Source organism: Diabrotica virgifera, chromosome 6 (genome assembly GCF_917563875.1).
Source record: "Diabrotica virgifera virgifera chromosome 6, PGI_DIABVI_V3a".
NCBI lineage: Eukaryota > Metazoa > Arthropoda > Insecta > Coleoptera > Chrysomelidae > Diabrotica > Diabrotica virgifera.
Genome location: NC_065448.1, coordinates 227139489 through 227160549, shown reverse-complemented (window position 1 = coordinate 227160549; position 21061 = coordinate 227139489). Strand labels below are relative to the sequence as shown.

General features: G+C 31.5%; 1 protein-coding gene across 1 annotated transcript in view; it reads left to right on the top strand.

The window, feature by feature from the left end:
* Positions 1–16492: 16492 nt before the first annotated feature.
* Positions 16493–21061, top strand: part of LOC126886311 (zwei Ig domain protein zig-8-like) — a 146264-nt gene continuing 141695 nt past the window's right edge. Inside the window, exon 1 of the mRNA XM_050653185.1 lies at positions 16493–16648. Within this exon, the coding sequence (XP_050509142.1) occupies positions 16493–16648 (156 nt within the window). The remainder of the gene's footprint in view (positions 16649–21061) is intronic.

The window sequence follows — 21061 nt, the reverse complement described above, 5'->3', positions numbered from 1 at the left end:
TTAAATGGCAACACTGTCATTTTGATAGCTATTTTGATAGGGTGTGTAAAGTTATACACAACTGCAAAATTTCAAATTTGTATTCTCTACCATTTAGATGATAATAAAAAATAACAAAGTTATGAAAAAGAAGTAATCAACTAATAATTGAATTTAATTATTTCAATAAATTAAGCAAAAACTCATAATGTTGCCCTCAATTATTGTCAAATTGTCAATGGGCAACGTTATGAGCATTTGCTTAATTGAAATAAATAAATTCAATTATTATTTGATTACTTCTTGTTCTTCATAACTTTGTTATTTTTTATTATCTTGTAAATGGTAGGGAATAAAATTTTGAAATTTTTCAAATGTGTATAACTTTACACACGCTATCAAAATAGCTATCAAAATGATAGTGTTGCCATTTAAGAAAATCAACGATGACGTCATATCTCTAAATTGGGACACCCTGTATACATTATTATTATATGTCTAAAATGACAATTTGATATACTAATCGACGGGTCTGAGCATTTTTCAAAAAAACAGTTAGTATTTTAATTATTGAATATATTCCAAATTACAGATATAACTTTGTTATTTTCTATTATCTTGTAAATGGTAGAGAATAAAAATTTGATATTTTGCAGTTATGTATAACTTTACAAACCCTATCAAATTAGCTATCAAAATGACAGTGTTGCCATTTAAGAAAATCGACGATGACGTCATATCTCTAAATTGGGACACCCTGTATACATTTTTATTGAATGTCAAAAAGGACAATTTGAAATACTAATCGACGGGTCTGAGCATTTTCCAAAAAAACAATTAGTATTTGAGATATTGAATTTATTCCACTTTACAGACTCTCTCTGTATATTTTTCAATGTTAAATATTGGCGGCATCAATACTCATATTTTATATAAAAATAATAATAATAAAACAGAAAAACGTCGTGTCTTTTTAAAGCAAATGGCTTGATCGTTGATGAAACCTCATCTTTTTTGTAAAATTTTGTAAAGAAACGCAAAAGTCGAATATGTGAGATAAAACCTCACGCGCGACCACTCGCGTAACAACCTACCTAGCGACCAATGCCGGGTTAATTGACTTTCCCCCGCTTTCAAATAAATCGAAAATATTAACAACTATATAACTATATAACATTATTGTATAATAACGCTAGTAGCGTTAATTAATTGTTAATTTACTTAACGAAATATCTTTTACAATCTACATATGGGACTTTCGTAAATCTCGGGAACATGAATAAATGGTACTAAAGATTAAAGATCGATTGGATTAGGAATAACATTATTTATTTATTAACTCGAAATACACTAAGCGTCAAAATTAACGCACCACCTTAAAAATGGGACATTTTAATGTCTCATATTTCCTAAACTTGTTGTCCGATTTTTGTGATTTTTTTAATATCTTATAGCTTCGTTCTTCAAGAATATCAATGTAATAATATTGTTGCTAATCAGATAAGTTTCATTGTATACCGGGAGTAAAAATGATAGTGTGTTTTTCCTAAAATTTTGGAACACCCTATGGAATATTCTAGCATAAAATATTGAGATTAAAACTCGAATGTGGCCTTAGGCTTTGTTAACATTTCGCTTTTTGATTTATTTGATTATGTTGGATAATAAAAAAGTTAGATACTTTAACAACTAGCAAGTTCTTCATCAATACAGGGTGTTTCTAAATAAGTGCGACAAACTTTAAGGGGTAATTCTGCATGAAAAAATACTTAACGTTTAAAAATACCAAGTTTCTTGTAAAAGGTATATATTAAAATACCCTAAATAAGGGTCACAATACAAAACGTTTTCGGATTAAGGAATCCATCATCAGTGTTTAAAAGCCAAAATTTGCATGCCTGAGCCACCAAAATGTATCGGGTAAAAACCCTTTAAATGGTAATAATAAGGATGTTTTACATATTTATATAAAATTCATTGGATGGTATAGATAAACCTGGATGTTACCCAGGGCAACACAGGACTCTCTCCACGTGGTTGGAACTTTTTTTTTTGGAGAAAACCTCACATATTGGATTTCAATGGCCAACTCAAGCCAAGTTGGCCATTGAAATCCAATATGTGAGGTTTTCTCCAAAAAAAAAAGTTCCAACCACGTGGAGAGAGTCCTGTGTTGCCCTGGGTAACATCCAGGTTTATCTATACCATCCAATGAATTTTATATAAATATGTAAAACATCCTTATTATTTACATTTAAAGGGTTTTTACCCGATACATTTTGGTGGCTCAGGCATGCAAATTTTGGCTTTTAAACACTGATGATGGATTCCTTAATCCGAAAACGTTTTGTATTGTGACCCTTATTTAGGGTATTTTAATATATACCTTTTACAAGAAACTTGGTATTTTTGTGATTTATGGTATACAGCCAGCTACAGGAAGTTTATTTTCCTCCTGGACTTAACGTTTACTTTATAAACATGTGTCCACAAATGCTTCGTTTCCGATATACGGGATGTTGAATTTTTTCTTACAAACTGACGATTTATTTATTGCTCTAAAACCGGTTGAGATATGCAAATGAAATTTAGTAGGTTTTAAGAGGTAGTTATAGCACATTTTTTGACGTACAACTAAGAATTTTATAGTCACCATTAGCGTGCATACAGGTCATATTACCCGGTCATATTACCCGTATGCACGCCAATGGTAAATTTCAAATTCTTAGTTGTATGCTAAAAATGCCCAATAACTACCTCTTAAAACATACCAAATTTCATTTGCATATCTCAACCGGTTTTAGAGCAATAAATAAATCGTCAGTTTGTAAGAAAAAATTCAACATCCCGTATCTCGGAAACAAAGCATTTGCGGAGACATGTTTATAAAGCAAACGGTCATTATTTTTTCATGAAGAATTACCCCTTAAAGTTTGTCGCACTTATTTAGAAACACCCTGTGTTGATGAAAAACGTTGCTAGTTGTTAAAGTACCTAACTTTTGTATTATCCAACATAAGCGAATAAATCAAAAAGCAAAATGTTCAGATAGCTTAAGGTTATAGTAGATTTTTAATTTCAATATTTAATATACGCTAGAGTATTCCACACGGTGTTCCAAACTTTGAGGAAAAAACACACTACCATTGTTACACCCGGTATAAAATGACACTTATCTGTTTAGTAACAATATTACTACACGGATACTCTTGAAGAATAAAGCTATAACATATTAAAAAAAACACTTAAATCGGATAAAATTTTTAGGAAATATGAGACATTGAAAATGCCCCATTTTTAAGGTGATGCGTTAATTTTGACGCTTAGTGTAGATACATTAGGTAAGGAGTTCTCGCTCAACTCACCAGGGGTAAGACATGTAATAATCTATGCTCAGCTCGCGTAGGGAATGGGTTGAGAACCGTTGAAATCGCTCAGCTCGCCAAGAGGACGGGGTTTGGAAGGTTTCGGCACATGGTCGGGATATACTTAACTCACCTATTATACCTTTTTGATTATTCTCCGTTCAACTCACAGAGAATAATCAATCCGTTCCTTTTGTACACTGTCAGAGACGGTATAAAAACACGTTTTGTTTAATTCATTGGCGTACTCTAGGCGATAAAATTATATTATCGTCTCAGGTTTCACGTATTTTCGCCCGCCAAAATCGCAGTAAATTTAAAGTAACACTAAAATTGTGCAATAGCTTCGAATGCAACCAAAAAATACTACAAACCCGTAAAATTTCTTTCGCGAATTTAGTCCAGTACCTATGATTTATGGCATAATAGCATAATAAAAATATCCACCAAATAAAAATGAATACGGCCTTTTATATAGCGCGCCCGGCATCACTGAAAGAAATACAAGCAGATCGTTCAGTTGCGGTCAATTTGATAAATAAGGGACTGGGGTAAAACAATGCCAGCGCATGGAATGAATAAGTAAACGAAACAAGAAGCGAACGACTGTGTTTTGCCCTTTCTTGTTTGTCGTTAAGGTATTCCCGAAAATTTACGGCCCACAGACAATTTTTTATTTGTAACCCAAGAGTAGCTTGGGTAATACAATAAAAGAATTAATGAATGAAAGATTTTAGAGGGGACGTTGATAAATACGGAATAATTTGGGGGATCGGCTTGGTTTTTGCTTGAAAAGATTTATTTTAAAAGATTACGTTACAATTAATCATGAGGAAAATATTTTGTAATTGTTTATTATTTCATTATTGTTCTGAAGCTATTTTCTTGTGACCTTTTATTATTGTTTAATACTTTTATAACAACTATAAAGATCTTTCATTGAATGCTGCAAACGAAATATTTCGAACAATAAAAAAGACACTAAAACACTAAAAAAGAACAAATAAACAGAGAGTGTGGTGGTCCGAAATAAAAAAGCAAGTAAAAGTGAAGAAAAAACCATGGAAAAAATATGATATAAATGAGAATTATGATAGCTGTAAAAATCAAAGAAAAAAGGTAAAACTATTAGGTAGTAATAGCAGCAAAGAAAGATAATTGATAAACATTCAAAACAACCATAATACTCACATTTATTTTGTTGAAAAGCAAATTTAACAACACACATAAGATATTTAAGAACTGCATCTATAAAATAGCAAGCGAAGCGAATGCAGGATTTTACCCAGTCATGGGAACTTAAATTAGAGTAGTGATATCGCTCACAATTTTTATGCTGCAGTAACGAATATAAAATCAAAGTTATCAAAAAAACCCTACAATTTCGTTCTAAATAATTATTTTGGTCTCTCTTTTAATTTTAGAGTTACATGGAGAAAAGGCAGCTTTTTAAAAAAAGAATGTGTGTGTACTTTGTACGCACGTAAGAAGTTATATTTCTATTATATGATTTAAACGAAATTAATATACGTTTATTTATATTCTGTTTAAATATTAAACTAATTTATACTTACTACTTCTCAAACATTTTTATTAGAACAGTGCCAAAAATTAAAATAATAAAAGAATAAAACACACACAAACACATTAAACAAGCCACAAATGATGTCTGAACATTAATTGTCGAAAATTTTTGTAACTAAATACGTATTTTCTGAAAATACAATTATATAATAAATATACTTACAATCATAAAATGTATTAAAAAAAAACAAAAAAGAAAGTTTCTATTGGGACTCGAACCAGCGCTGATAAGCGCGGTTGGTATTGGAATTCTTTCGCCTTCAACGCTTAGCCACGGACACTATGTGTCATTATTTACGAAGATCGACTAACTAAACGGATTAAACTTGTGATATTTTGATATTTTGAAAATTGATAAAATTATTTTAATTTTGAATTGAAATGATTTAGAATTGAAAAAATACAACAAAACATAGAGTAAGAAAACAATATATTAGGTGAATATTGATAGAAATTTTGATGGTAATAATAAAAGTATTACATACTATGTATTTTGGCAGATCAAATAGGTAGGTTTATACCCATGATACATTAACAATTATTACGTACCTGTTGCTTTTAAAAACTATTTAAAAGTCACTACAATATTATAAACTTTTTTGTTTCTGTCCTCACAACAATAAAACTAATGTATTATACATTTGTTTACCTTTACCTTTACCTCCAAACCACAACTGTCCTACAGCTGCCATATCGGATAATTTTTGACATGTCATTTGAACATCCAATCAGAACAAAGTTATAATGCGCATGCGCCGGGCTGATAGGTTTTAACATATAAAAATTCACCCTCTATCGCCGGTAAAGAAGTATAACTTCAAAAATTTAAATTTAAAAAAGCGCTCTATATTTTAATCTTATTTTTTCAAAAAACCATGCAGTTTAAACCAGTCCTACTTTCTAAATATATAAATAATACTAAAATAAACGATATTTTAGAAGGAAAAAGATGAATTGAAATTCTAGAAGACTTCTGAAAAAACAAATCTCTTTGTTTTTTCTCTTTGTTCTTTCTATTATGCCATAAAAATATTTATTTGGCTTTTTTTTTCGATAGATGTATTATAGTTTGTAAGTCATTCGCAAAAACCGTCCGCAAAGGTATAATTTTTCAATGAAAATGGTAAATTTTTAATCACGAATAATTAAAAAAATTTATTTAAAAAAAAATACAAAACGTTATTTGTTTAGAATTTTAGGTTCTCCAATCAGATACAAACATATTTTTTGTTTCTTGAGCTCTTTTCTACTTATTGTGAAAATATCAAGTAAATTGATGCATTGGGAATTCAGGGCCAAACACCCTCATTGACAAAGCTATAATATTTAAAATTGTCTTTACTTTTAATATAAGCTAGGGATGGGAAAAACCTACCGGTTATAACCTAAAACCGGTTTTTTACTCCCAATAACTGGTTTTGACGGTTGTTTTTTGTCATTGTTATAACCGGTTTTTTCTTTTTAATGTAATAACCGGTGAAAACCTGATAAGTTAACTTAGATAATAAAACCTTAATAATTACCGGATAATAAAAAAATATTGAATTCCGAGAAAAAATACTGTTTCTTAAACAGTTGATAAATAAATAATTGAATAATTGATAAATAATTGAATAATTGATAAATAATTCTTGATTCGTTAATGACTCTCACGCTCACTGAAATATGTTTTAATAAAAAATGTGATAAGCTGAACTAGCAATTTCGATGAACTTGAGAATAAGCACGTCATGTTTGCTGAATTGGGGATCCTACTAAAAACAGATTGATATTAAAAGATATTAGTATCAATATAAATCAGCTGTGTGCTGTCCAGAATATGAAGTCATAGTTGTATTATTTATAATAAATGCTATACTTACACAAACGACCCTGTAGAATTACTTAAAAAAATGAAAAAAAAATAAAATAGTTTTGTGTATCTTGTACAAAATGTGACATTTTTTCGGAAATACAACAAATTTTCAAAAACATTTAGGACAATAATACATCCAGCTCAAAATTTTAACCCGCGAGTAGTCGCGCGGTGAGATAAAATCTCAATTGTTATCCTTTTTCGCGCTAACTTGATGAAAAATTTTGCAATTTTGAAAAAATTTCGTAAGTGCCTCGAGGAAAGGTGTAGTAATTCGTAGGAATTTTTTTTCTTCTTCTTCTTTTTGTGGAATTTATGGCATTGGGGAGAGCCAATTAGCTTTAACCCGCGAGTAGTCGCGCCGTTAGAGAGAATCTCACATTTCATCCTTTTTCGTAATATGTACAGTAAAATTTGTCAGTAACGGCCACTAAAAATGACAGAACTATTGGCCGATATAGAAAGGTGGACGGTATTGCCAGTTTTTGTAGTCTACATAATATAATTGGTTTGGGAAATTTTTAAACTGGCCGTTAGGACAGGGGGCCGATGTTGGCAGGTGGCCGTTAACACAGGTTTTTTTAATAAAATTGTTAGAAATATATATTTTCAATATAAAAAGTAAATAAAAATAGTACAAAATAATTTTTTTTTAATTCGTATTTTGAGATAGAATCTCACACGCGACTAACGACGTTACAGAAGTGAGCTCGACTACTCCCGGGTTAAGAATGATTCATTATTTGTTTTACTAGTTTTACTATTTTTGATGTTACATATTTGTTTTTATCTAACAATAAAACACTGAAAACGTTTGTTTTCTATACTTCCACAAAATTTATTACAACTATGTGACTACAGCTGTTTCGACAGAGTGACTTTCTCAAGTTATCACTTGAGAAAGGCACTGTAATAAATTTTGTGGAAGTATAGAAAACAAACGTTTTCAGTGTTTTATTGTTAGATAAAATGAACTTCCATGAAGTAACGGTCGAATCCATCAATTATTTGTTTTTATAATTCATATAGGTACACGTGTATACACGTTATGGTCTTATTCATTTCATACTTATAGTTTATAGTCTTATAAATAAATACCTAATTTCACTACTTTTATATTTTTAAATTATTTGGTATTACTTGGACCCGAAACTTTTATTAGGTTGGTTTATTATTATACAGGGTGTAACAAAAACGTAGGTCATAAATTAAATCACATATTCTGGGACCAAAAGTAGATCGATTTAACCTAATTTACCTTATACATTTACCTTATACATTTATTAGTACAAATGTGCACTTAAAAAGTTACAGCTCTTTGAAGTTACCAAATGAAAATTGATTTTTTCCAATATATCGAAAACTGTGAGATTTTATATTGAAATATATCATATATGGAGTATCACAAACTAAAGTGCAATGTAAATGTGACGTTGTAACTTATGGAGTAATGAATATTGTTCAAAAAACCTAAAACGGGTTTTTGGAATAACGGGTTTTTTTGACCGGTTTTAACCGCTAAAAGTTAAAAAACCGGTTTAACCGAAAACCGGTGTTTTGTCAACAACCGCCACCCCTAATATAAGCGACGAAATCGCCACATTATCGAACTATCCCACTTAAAACTATCTGAATATTTAAAACACAGTCGCACCATGTTACATTCTATCTGCTTGTGCAATGAATACAATTACTTCTAGAAACATTAAAAACTTGTGGAACATGCCGGCGCTTCTTACATTTTATCCAAAGTTTTCCACAACGGGACATCGGCAATGGCCGATCTCATCATCCATTAACTTTCCGCTGACTTGTTCTGGAACATCTGCGGCTACATCCTCATTTTCTGTTATTATACCAGTCGGGTAGGCAAAGACACGAAAACCTAGTTTAAAAGCAAAGAAAAATTGGCCTAGTAAAAATAATCGTCGGAAAATGCTGCGGTACAAAAAAACGTCGGACCAGTGGGTCGTGAAAATAAAATAAAAGAAACCGCAAAGAAAAACAGTCGTTTTGTGGGGATGGCCCTGGAGGAGCATGTCTAAACAAAAACAAGGGTTCGAATGTAAAAAATACGTTTGCGTCACATGTGGAGAATGGCTGTTTGGCTATAGGGACGATTTGTTGTTCCCGAGGGATATTGGGATTTGACACTTAATCATAATTAGTAAAACACTTATTAACGTAAGTGTAAATGTACTATTTAATGTAAATCAATCCAATTCTTATGTATGTTCATGAAGATTCATAACCGAAGCTGAGTACAATAATGGAGTAGAAAAGATAAAACCTAAGAAAGCAGCTAGGACTGATGGGATTCTGCCGTATATTCTTAAAACTTATGGTGAATGGTTAGAAAAACCATTGCTTCATATATTTAATTTAATAGTTTCCTCTAATAGCTATCCTGTAGTATAGAAAACCGATATTGTAACTGCTATATTCAAAACATGTAAGAAAATGAATGTAGAAAATTATAAACCGATATTGATAATGTGTGCACCAGCTAAACTATTCGAACAAATTATTTATTCTAATCTATATCATTATGTCGAAAAGTTTTTAGTATCTCAGCAACACGGTTTTGTAGCCAGTAAATCTACTAGTTCAAACTTATTTATTTACATCTATCGAGCATATGAAATTTTAGAATCAAAGTCCCAATTAGATACCGTATATACAGATTTTCGTAAAGCATTTGATACGTTGACCATAACGTGTTATTATCAAAATTAAATAAGTTTGGTTTATCAAAGAATTTTATCGAATTAACTAGATGACCCGGTGAACTTAGTTGCACCATAGGTAGTGTGTCATAATTAGATAATGTGTCATAATTTTGATTCTAGATCAGTTGCTTGAACGCAATGCTAGAGATCAATTACTCAAAATAAACTGCTCGAAAATGAATTGCTCGACATAAAAATTGATTGAAATACAAAGTCCTCAAATAAAAAATAAAATTATATGTCCAAATATTTAATCACAATAATGCAAAATTTGTAGGTATATAAAAAAGGTACATTTAATAGGACAAATTATATGATATTCGGAAAATAAAAAAAAATTAGAAAGAAAGGTACATTTAATAGAACAAATTATGTGAAATTCATATTTTGTTCAATTTGAGTTCAAAAGTTAAACTGTCGCACTTTTCTTTTATAAAATTTCCCGCTCGTTCTTCTTCTTTGCTCAGAATTCTTCTACTGCTTACGGTTCGCTATTTCGGAAACGGACGGCGCTAGAGAAAAAAAAAGTACCATTCTGTTCGGAATTCAGTAGGGAGTATGCGCTAACACAGTCGGGACGGCGTAAGACGACTGAACTCCGCTAAAATGTCGAAAGCGACGCATCCCTTACTATACTTTGATGCAGTGACACACACCAGGCACTCTTAAAATTTTCGTTGCAGCGGCATTACCGCGACCCATCCTAGAAACCATATCTCGCCCTAATGTCGCCAATCGGTTTTACGACTTCGACGGCACATCATAAATGCGTGCATCGTGGTACAACACAGACGTTTGAGCTGTTTTCTAGCGAATTTTTTTGTGAGTGTTGCCAAAGCTTGTTTAATGATGGAAATTACAGACTTGAACTATATTTTGCCTTGAATTTTTTACTCCCATATCAAATTATTTTTATGTGGGACTCATTGTATTTTTAATTTTTTATCTTATAGCTTAAAGAGCAACTTAATTAGGTACAATATTTCTATCTGGAAAAAAGTAATCTACTAAAAATAAATTATTTTTCAAATTTTACACAATACAGTTTTTACTAATAACTTATATATAATTTTATTTGATGCCTAGGTATGTAAAATAGTTCTCCAGTTCTCTAGTTCTCCACTATACCCTATTTTTCGCTTTCCCTTTCCAGTGTGTAATTTCCATCGATACTATTATATTCCTGAAACTTTTTTGCAGTCCTAGTCTACCTCGTCTCCTAGTCCCAACTGGTCTTCTTAGCAGTACCATCTTTGGCATTTTTTCCTTATCCATCCCCTCAACATGACCTGACCACCTGATTCTTTATGACTTTGTTTATCTTGGTATACTTGGTTCCTTGTAATACATCCTTAATTCTTGATTGGTGCTTCTATGCCAGCCGCCTTCTGTATCTGTATTCTTTTCCCTGAAAATAGCTCTCAGTACGTTCCGTTCTCAACTCTCTATCATTTCTCCTTCTGTTTTATTTAGCACCCATGTCTCACATCCGCAGGTGACTGTTGCTCTTATTACGGTTTTGTATATTCTGGTTTTCGTCTTTCTCGATACGTACTTTGCCTTTAATTTGAATAATTTTTTTGTTAATATTAATTTGTGAAACATCACTATTTCCCAATAAATGGGGTATAATAGAGAAGCATCAATTTAACACCTGTATTTGCTCAGTGGCGTACCATAGAATGGACAGCCTCTTAGCGTTATAAATAGTTTTTCTTAGGTGATATGCTTTCCCTCATAATGGTGTTATTTCTTGAACACGGCTCTTTTATACTTAATAATAACTCCTGAAATTATTTTTTAGACATTGTTGTAAAATTAAAAAACTTTTCTGAGCCTTTATTATATTAATTTCGTTATATAATGTGTAACAAAATTCCTTATAATTTCGTTCCTTTATGATGAGATGTATCCAATATCTGTGTTTCTTTCTTTCTTTAACCCGCCGTTACACGCGTCTTCTATTGTGACGTGGTTGCACGCGTATGAGCGTCGCCCTCACCTACATAAATTCGACTTATTTCGAGGAAAAATGAATGTCAACATGTATAAATATAAAATGGGTGGTACTCACATATTATAGAAAGTCTCGTAAACCAATTTCTTTTATTAATTTAACAAAACAAAAGTAAAAATAATATAGATCAAAAGCAAGTTTTCTTAATTTTCAATTTCAGCAAGCCACTGAAGAAATTAACGTTCTTTGCGCGAATTCATTTTACTAAAAATACAAATTAAAATTAACAACTGTTCTAATTCTATTTCTTTGTGGCATTTTTGTAATTAACTATTAATATTTTGTATTTTGATAACGACGTCCGAGGTGGAATTCGAAACGTTAATAAAATCAATTTTTCAAGTTAAATTGTGGCTTATTTGCCAATTAGAATAGGTAAATTTAAAAATGGGTTCTTAACCAGTGGCGCACCTAGAATTTTCCTCTGGGGGTTGGGGGGGTTTGCTTGGGCACCGAAAGTTTTTTGTATTATTTGTGAAAGACAAGTTACATTTTCCTACCTTCTTTTATATATAAACTGCGCGTCATAGAAAACGGGCACCCTAAAAATGGGTCATTTTTGATGTCGCGTATCTCCTAAACCTCTTGTCCGATTTAAGTGATTTTTTCAATATGTTATAGCCCTATTCTTTGTCAATATTACTATATTAATATTTTTGCAAAACAGGTAAATTTTCATTATATACCGGGTGTACGAATCAAACTGTGTTTTTTCTCAAAGTTCGCAACACCCTGTGGCATATTCTAGCATTTATAAAATACTGAAATTAAAATCCAACTATAGCCTTAGGTTTTCTTAACATTCTGTTTTTTAATTCATTCATTTATGATGGGTAATACAAAAGTTATGTACTTTAACAACTAGGCATGCTCTTTATCAGTACAGGGTGTTTCTAAAGAAGTACGACAAACTTTAAGGGGTAATTCTGCATGAAAACATAATGACCGGTTGCTTTATAAACATATGTCCGCAAATGCTTCGTTTCCGACATACAGGATGTTGAATTTTTTCTTAAAAACTGACGATTTATTTATTGCCCTAAAACCGGTTCAGATATGCAAATGAAATTTGGTGGGTTTTAAGACGTAATTTTTGAACATTTTTTGATATGCAATTAAGAATTTTTTATTCACCATTGGCGTACATACGAATAATATGATCGGTCATATTACCCGTATGCGCTCCAATAGTGAATAAAAAAAATTCTTAGTTGAATGTCAAAAAATGCGCAATAACCATCTCTTAAAACCTACCAAATTTCATTTGCATATCTGAACCGGTTTTAAAGCAATAAATAAATCATCAGTTTGTAAGAAAAAATTTAACATCCCGTATCTCGGAAACGAAGCTTTTGCGGATATATGATAATAAAGCAAACTGTCATTATTTTTAATGCAGAATTACCCCTTAAAGTTTGTCGAACTTATTTAGTCCCTAAAACACTTTAGACTTCTAAAACCCTGTACTGAAGAAGAACATGGATAGTTGTTAAAGTACATAACTTTTGTATTATCCAACATAAGCGAATGAATCAAAAAACAGAATGTTAAGAAAGCCTGAGGCTATAGTTGAATTTTAATTTCAGTATTTTATAAATGCTAGAATAATCCACAGGGTGTTGCGAACTTTGAGAAAAAAACACAGTTTGATTCGTACACCCGCTATACAATGAAAATTTACCTGTTTTGCAAAAATATTATTACAAAGATATTGACAAAGAATAGGGCTATAACATATTCAAAAAATCATTTAAATCGGACAACAGGTTTAGGAGATAAGCGACATCAAAAATGACCCATTTTTTAGGGTGCCCGTTTTCTATGACGCGCAGTTTATTTCTATATGCTCTGGGTGGGATTTTAACCCCCAAACCCCCCCTCGCTGTGCCACTGTTCCTAACCTAATCCAAACAATAATATTTTAATTAAACCTATATAAATATTAAATAAAAACCTAAAATTTTCTTTGAGATAACAGAAACGTGATTTCACCGTGATTGCACGCGCAGTGAGGAATTCCCTCACTTGAAGAGGGATGTCTCTTCTTTCAACTATCACACAGCACACTGACCGCCTGAAATATTCTATAACTTTTTCATACCCTCTCATGAACCATGCTAAAGGCATTCATGGGTGCTTAAGGTTATAGTACTAATTTACACAATTTCATTGGTTATAAACAAATATGGTGAGGGATTCCCTCATAGCGCGTGTAATGGCGGGTTAATATAAGATAAAATAAACTTGCATTTATTACAAAAGACAAATCGTCATAACTTTCAGACATCCTATCGTCACGTATCGTACAACAGCCAACACGCGACTAAATTGGGCAACAGCGAACCTCCACCAAAAGCATCCGCCAAAATTTTGATTATACCAGATTTGCGCCTCCGCCAAAATTTTGATTATTATACCAGAGATAATATGGTTCTTCGGCAAAATTTTGAAATATTTTTTGTACATTAAAAATAGTAATCGTGAAGTTAAAAACTTTATATTTTCACGGATTTTAGTACATTTTTCGCTCGTTCTTCTCGTGTGCTTAGTGTCGTCTCTCGTGCTCCCGTGCTGTCCTACGGCCTCGTTTTGCTATCTCGGAAACTAATTGAGCTAGAGAGACGATTTATAAACCGTTTTTTTTTTTTCGGAACTCAGCAAGGGGTCCACCTGCCAAATTTCATGAAAATCGGTCAAGTAGTTTCGGAGGAGTTTGGCAACAAAGCCTGCGAAAGAGAATTTTATATACAGCGTGTCTACTTAAGTTGGAAACATATGGGAAACTTTTTTATTATTAATTTTACGAAAAAAAGTTATTCTTTATAAAAAGTTCTGCATGTCCCAAAACCTAAGATTCAATCATCAGATATCAAATTTTCTCAATACTATACGAGGTATGTCAAAAAATGTGAATTTTGGTCAATGGTAAAGTACCTTTATTTCTCTCAATATCGAAAATTCTTATGATAAACAGTTGTTTGGAATTAAAAACTAAGATCAAATATGCAATTACATGCTTCTAATTGAAAAAAAAAATAATTTCTCAAATTTATGGATACCCAACATCGTTTTTAATTATTACAAATATGATAACTCGTTTATTGTTCATTTTACGAAAAAAATTATTCTTCATTAAAAGCTTTCCATGGTCTAAAATCTAAGACACAACCATGATATATCAACTTTTATTAATTTTATACGAGGTGTGTCAAAAAATATGAAATTCGCTCAAGATTATACTAACTTTATATTTCACAATATTTCAATTAGAAGGATGTAATTGCATATTGAAACATAGTTTTTAATTCTAAACAACTTTTTTAATAACCGTTTTTAATATTGTGAAAAATAAAAGTACTTTACTCTTGAGTGAGATGCATATCTTTTGACATACCTCGTATAAAATTAATAAAATGTGATATCTGATGGTTGCATCTTAGGTCTTAGGACATACAGAGCTTTTTATAAAGAATACCTTTTTTTCGTAAAAGTAATAATAAAAGAGTTATCGTATGTGTAATAAATAAAAACAAAGTATCAATAAATTTGAGAAAATTTTAGAAAATATTTTTTTTTAATTAGAAGCATGTAATTGCATATTTGATCTTAGTTTTTATTTCCAAAAAACTTTTCATAATAAGAATTTTCGATATTGAGAGAAATAAAGGTACTTTACTCTTGAACGAAGTTCGTATTTTTTGACATACCTCGTATAATATGGACAAAATTTGATATCTGATGATTGAATCTTAGGTTTTAGAGCATGCAGAACTTTTTATAAAGAATAACTTTTTTTCGTAAAATGAATAACAAAAAAGTTTCCCATATGTTTCCAACTTAAGTAGACACGCTGTATATAGATGTTAAACTATGAAATTTTTTTAAAAAAATAACGGTTAAAGATAAAAAGTGAAAATTTAGGATTGTATGTATCTTTTGCTTCTGGATCATATAGAATTAAGAAAAATCGGTTTGTCGAAAAATAAAAAAAATTATTAGGGGGGGCAAAGCCCCCTTATGATGTACGGCAATGAAATATAGAGAACAACCTACTCCCTGTCCGGTCGAGTCCACCTGCCAAATTTCATGAAAATCGGTCAAGTGGTTTGGGAGGAGTACGGTAACAAAGCCTGCGAATAAGAATTTTATATAAGATAAAAAATATTTGCAAAACAGTTCTTTTATAGTTAAACACAATGGGAATCGTCAGGTAAATTTGAAGTTAATTCGGGAGTGCCACAAATTTCTAATGTGGGACCTCTTTTATTTATACTTTTTATTAATGACTTACCATCTGTTTTAAAACATTCAGAATGTCTTCTATTTGCTGATGATTTAAAGCTCTTCAAACGCATACAAACTGTTAGAGACTCTGTATTATTACAATAAGATCTAATTAATTTACTTGAATGGAGCTATTGCAAGTTATACTTTAATGTGAAAAATGCTGTATATTTACCGTATCACGTTTAAAAGAACTTATTATATTTGAATATAAAATGAATGAAGAAACTTTACTGCGTTGTACAGATAATTTATTATTTTTCGCTGGCCACATAAATAATACAACTAAGCCTGCAAATCGATTATTAGGGTTTATAATTAGACAAACCTTTAATTTTAGAAATATAGCAATTCTTAAAACTTTGTACTAAACTTTAAAGACTTGTTTACACGGGTAGAGTAACGATGCAAGTACTTGATAGAGTAGAGTAGCTCTACCCGTAAAAACGCTCAGCACAGTAGAGTAGCAAGTAGAGTGTATAGTAGGTGGTAAAGTAGAGTGACTAGCAACATGTGGCAAAGTAACTCTACTCTACTACCACCGCCACCGCCAAAATGTCCACTCGCCTGCGCACTCTACCCATGGAACGCGCTCAATTCTGGTAGAGTAGAGTAGGTAGGAGAGTACATAGGGACGCTGTCATTCCGGCTCAAATTGTGTTTTTTGTAAAGAGTGAAAATGAAGTTCACCGAAGATGAAACTTTAAAACTTATAGAGCTGTATGGCGAATACCAGTGTTTATGGAATTTAGGTAGTGTACACTACAGAAACAAAAGTATGAGGCAAGCTGCTGAGGATGAAATCGTCGAAAGAACGGCAAAGGAGGGCTTTGGAGTAAACGCGCTCAAGCAAAAAATTAAGAATTTAAGGTGCACTTAAAATCAAGAGTGTTTAAAAATACAAAAATAAAAAAAATCGGGTTCACTATACTAGCATCAGTACTATTCTTGTACTCTCCTCGTGTGAACGGTATCAAGCCATTTTTGGTAGAGTAGCGAGTAGAGTCTACTCTTCTCGCTACTCTACTCTCCTCAAAACTCTACCCGTGTAAACAAGTCTTTAGACTTGTTTACACGGGTAGAGTAATGATGCAAGTACTTAATAGAGTAGAATAACTCTACCCGTAAAAACTCTCAGCACAGTAGAGTAGCAAGTAGAGTGTACAGTAGGTGGTAAAGTAGAGTGACTAGCAACATGTGGCAAAGTAACTCTACTCTACTACCACCACCACCGCCAACATGTCCACTCGCCTGCGGTCTCTACTCATGGAACGCGCTTAATTCTGGTAGAAGTGGTAGAGTAGAGTAGGTAGGAGAGTACATAGGGACGCTGTCATTCCGGCTGGAATTGTGTTTTGTGTAAATAGTGAAAATGATGTTCACCGAAGATGAAACTTTAAAACTTGTAGATCTGTATGGCGAATACCAATGTTTATGGAATTTAGGTAGTGAACACTACAGAAATAAAAGTATGAGGCAAGCTGCGGAGGATGAAATCGTTGACAGAATGGCAAAGGGGGTCTTTGGAGTAAACGAGCTCAAGCAAAAAATTAAGAATTTAAGGTGCACTTATAATCAAGAGTGTTTAAAAATACAAAAATAAAAAAATCGGGTTCACTATACTAGCATGGTTACTATACTTGTACTCTCCTCGTGTGAACGGTATCAAGCCATTTTTGGTAGAGTAGCGAGTAGAGTCTACTCTCCTCGCTACTCTACTCTCCTCAAAGCTCTACCCGTGTAAAGAAGTCTTTAGTAAGGGCAAAATTAGAATTTGGAGCTCATATTTGGTTTGGTGAGTATCAAACTGCATTAGATACACTGGAAAAAATTCAAAATAATTTTTTACGATATATTTATTTGAAAAATATTACATACGAGAAGATTTACTGAAGTTAGAAACACTCGCCTTAGAAATGTGTTTAAAATATTATCATTAGAAGACAGACGGAAACTTACAGCTTTAATATTTTTACATAAAATAATTAAAAATAAAATTAATTCAACTAAAATTCTAGCTTTGATTAGGTTCAATGTACCATTAAGATTAACTCGCAACATGGTAATATTTAATATTCCACTATTATCTACTACCACCAGGGCTCCTCTGGTGACCATGTTTCGACTAGCTAATAACATCAATACTCTAACTGATTTAGATTGATCAGTCTCACAAAATGTATTTTGGGGAACAGTGTCACGACAAATTATTAATTTATCGGCATAGGATTAGTAACTGTTTCTTATGAATAATATATAAGAATGGTTTGTATAATCTGATATGTTAGATCTACTACTTATTTTGTTTTTTGTTATTTTTATTTTTTATGTTTTTGTATATTTATTTTAGAAAATCTTATTGTATTAGTGTTACTCCAATAATAACCCAACATGCTGATGTGGATTCTATAATCTAATAAAAAAAGTACTCCGTCAAATGAAAGTTATTTAATTTTCCACTACTGCAAAAACAATCACAGAGCATTATACTCGTGTCCGTATAATCTGTCTGGAAACCCCGATAGAAAACGTCTAGTTGGTGAATGATTTATATTTGATCATTTCGTCCATTTGGCACGCAGTCGACTGTACAAAAACAACCTGGTCTATATTAGTGAGTTCATAAACTGAAATTTAGCGGAATGGAAAATTTCTGTCTGAGTCTAGCTGTCCGCAACATCAGAGATTTAGTTACTTTTGGGAGTAATGTGGATGAAACTAGCAGACCGAAAATATGTCAGGGCTAGAGAAAAATTAAGTCGATAATATATGCTCAAAGATTAAGTAAAATGGATTGACTTATAAGGATTCTCATATTAAGGAAATAAATTGATGGTCTCTGATAAGTAACCTCCTTTGAAATAAAAACAGGCGTTTCCATATAATTGGGATGTGAGAGGTGGCATTCGGATTTTTGCAGAAAAAGTTAGGTGACAACTTCAATAATTATAAATGATTTATGCTCCTTCTCAAATATGCCCGGAATATTAATAAAAAAATTTAAATATTTAAAAATTTCGAAAAATATCGATTTTTTTTTGTATTTTCATTGCTTATAACTTTAAAACGATTTATTTTGGAACAAAGTCGCGGGGAAGGAAAATAAAGATAATTGAATTCTGTATAATATACGACTAGTTAAAAATGTGTTAACTTATTAACCTTTCTGCAAAATAGCAATAAATACAAAATAAGGGGGCAAATAAGCCTGTTTTTTTCCAATGTTTTTCAACCACTTTGGTTGCATTTAGAACCTTCATAATTCGCTTAGAAAATTCTTACGATATACTTACACCGTCCACCAAGTTTCATTGAAATTGACTTAATAGATTTTGCATAATAATTTGCAATCTAAATTTTTTTTTAAAGTTCAAATTTTTTAAAAACTTTCTGAACAAAAAGTAGACCGTTAAGAATTTTTCTATTTTTTTATTTATAAAGAGGTTATCGACCTATCAAATACACTTTACAGAAATAAAATCGGATTATTTAAGCGGCCTCAGCACTGTTTTAAATTTATAAACAATGTTTTGGCTTATAAACAAATACAGTGAGGACGTTTGAGTTGGAATAAATTCATTTGCTTGAGAATGGGCGACTCTGGAGATAAATCCCCAAACAGATCGATTTTTATTTTTAAATTATATTTTTTTTTTTGGCATAAATATCATACTAGTGACGTCATCCATCTAGGTGTAATGACGTAATCTAAATATTGGAATTACTTTAATTCAATTTTTTTTTAATTTAACCCTGTATAAATAATTATCTTAATGTTTATATTAGTGGATACAAAATTGAATAGCCTTTCGATAGAGCTATCACACGGCACCTATTCTCATTTAAAAAAATCATCGATTACGTGATCACGCCCAGATGGGTGACGTCACTAGTATGATATATATACCAAAAAATTACAACTTAAAAATAAAAATCGAACTGTTTCTGGATTTATCTCCAGATACGCATATTCTCGAGAAAATGAATTTATGCCAACTCAAACGTTCTCACTGTATTTCAATTTTAATTCTATAAATTGTATTGGATAGGTAGTGAAACTCTTTATATTGTAAAAAAATTAGCAAACTTTTAAATAGTCTACATTTTCTTCAGAAAGATTTTAAAAAATTTGAACTTTTAAAAAAAAATTAGATTGCAAAATTATTCTGCAAAATCTATTAGGTCGATTTTAATGAAATTTGGTGAACGATTTAAATATGTTGTAAGAATTTTCTAAGCCAATTACGAAAGTTCTAAAAGCAACCAAAATGGTTGAAAAACATTGAATAAAAACAGTCTTATTTTGCCCCCTTATGTTGTATTTATTGCCATTTTGCAGAAAGGGTAATAATTTAAGAAATGTTTAAGTAGTAGTTTATCATACTAAATTCAATTATCTTTATTTTATTTCCCTACGACTTTGTTCCAAAATGAATCGTTGTAAAGTTATAAGCAAAGAAAATAGAAAAAAAAATCGATGTTTTTCGAAATTTTTAAATATTTTATTTTTTTTATTAATGTTCCGGGCATATGTGAGAAGGAGCATAAGTCAATTATTATTGTTAAAGTTGTCACCTAACTTTATCTGCAGAAATCCGAATGCCACCTCGCAGAAATCCGAATGCCACCTCGCACATCCAAAAATAGACGTTTTTTCACAGATCTGCCTGGTCTATGCCGCATTAAACAAGTTTCTATTCTCAATTGTAGAATTCTTTTGAATTCTGCCTTTTGTTTTCCAATCTTTATTTTTTCCGGTTTCGCCATTAATATAAAAAAACAATCATGGGATATGGTGTGGCTAAAAATTTTATTTTTTTATTAGTTTAAATGAAAGTGTATAAGTTCAATAATACTCTCTGAAAATTTCAAATTGATCGGAGTAAAATTACCAGAGATTCAGTGTGTTGAACATCCCTTCCTTCGACTCGCTTTGCCGTGGTTTCGCGCGAGCACGCTTGAGCGTAGTGAGAAAAGTTCAACAACTGTTCGCCTTTTCTTTTGTGAATTACGCCGCGATCCAGAAAAATATTTCGATGTGCAACACTTTACGATTTAACAGACAAATAAGAAGACAAAGACGAAGTTGTCAAAATTTTAAACGCGCTTTTCTCAAAAATGCTTTTTTAAAGACATTGTAACTCAAAAACTACTTGACCGATCCACCTGAAATTTTGCATGGATTTTCTTTAGACATTTATTGAGGTAACGCTGCCGAGATGTTTCTATGCTTATTTTTTGTTTAGCA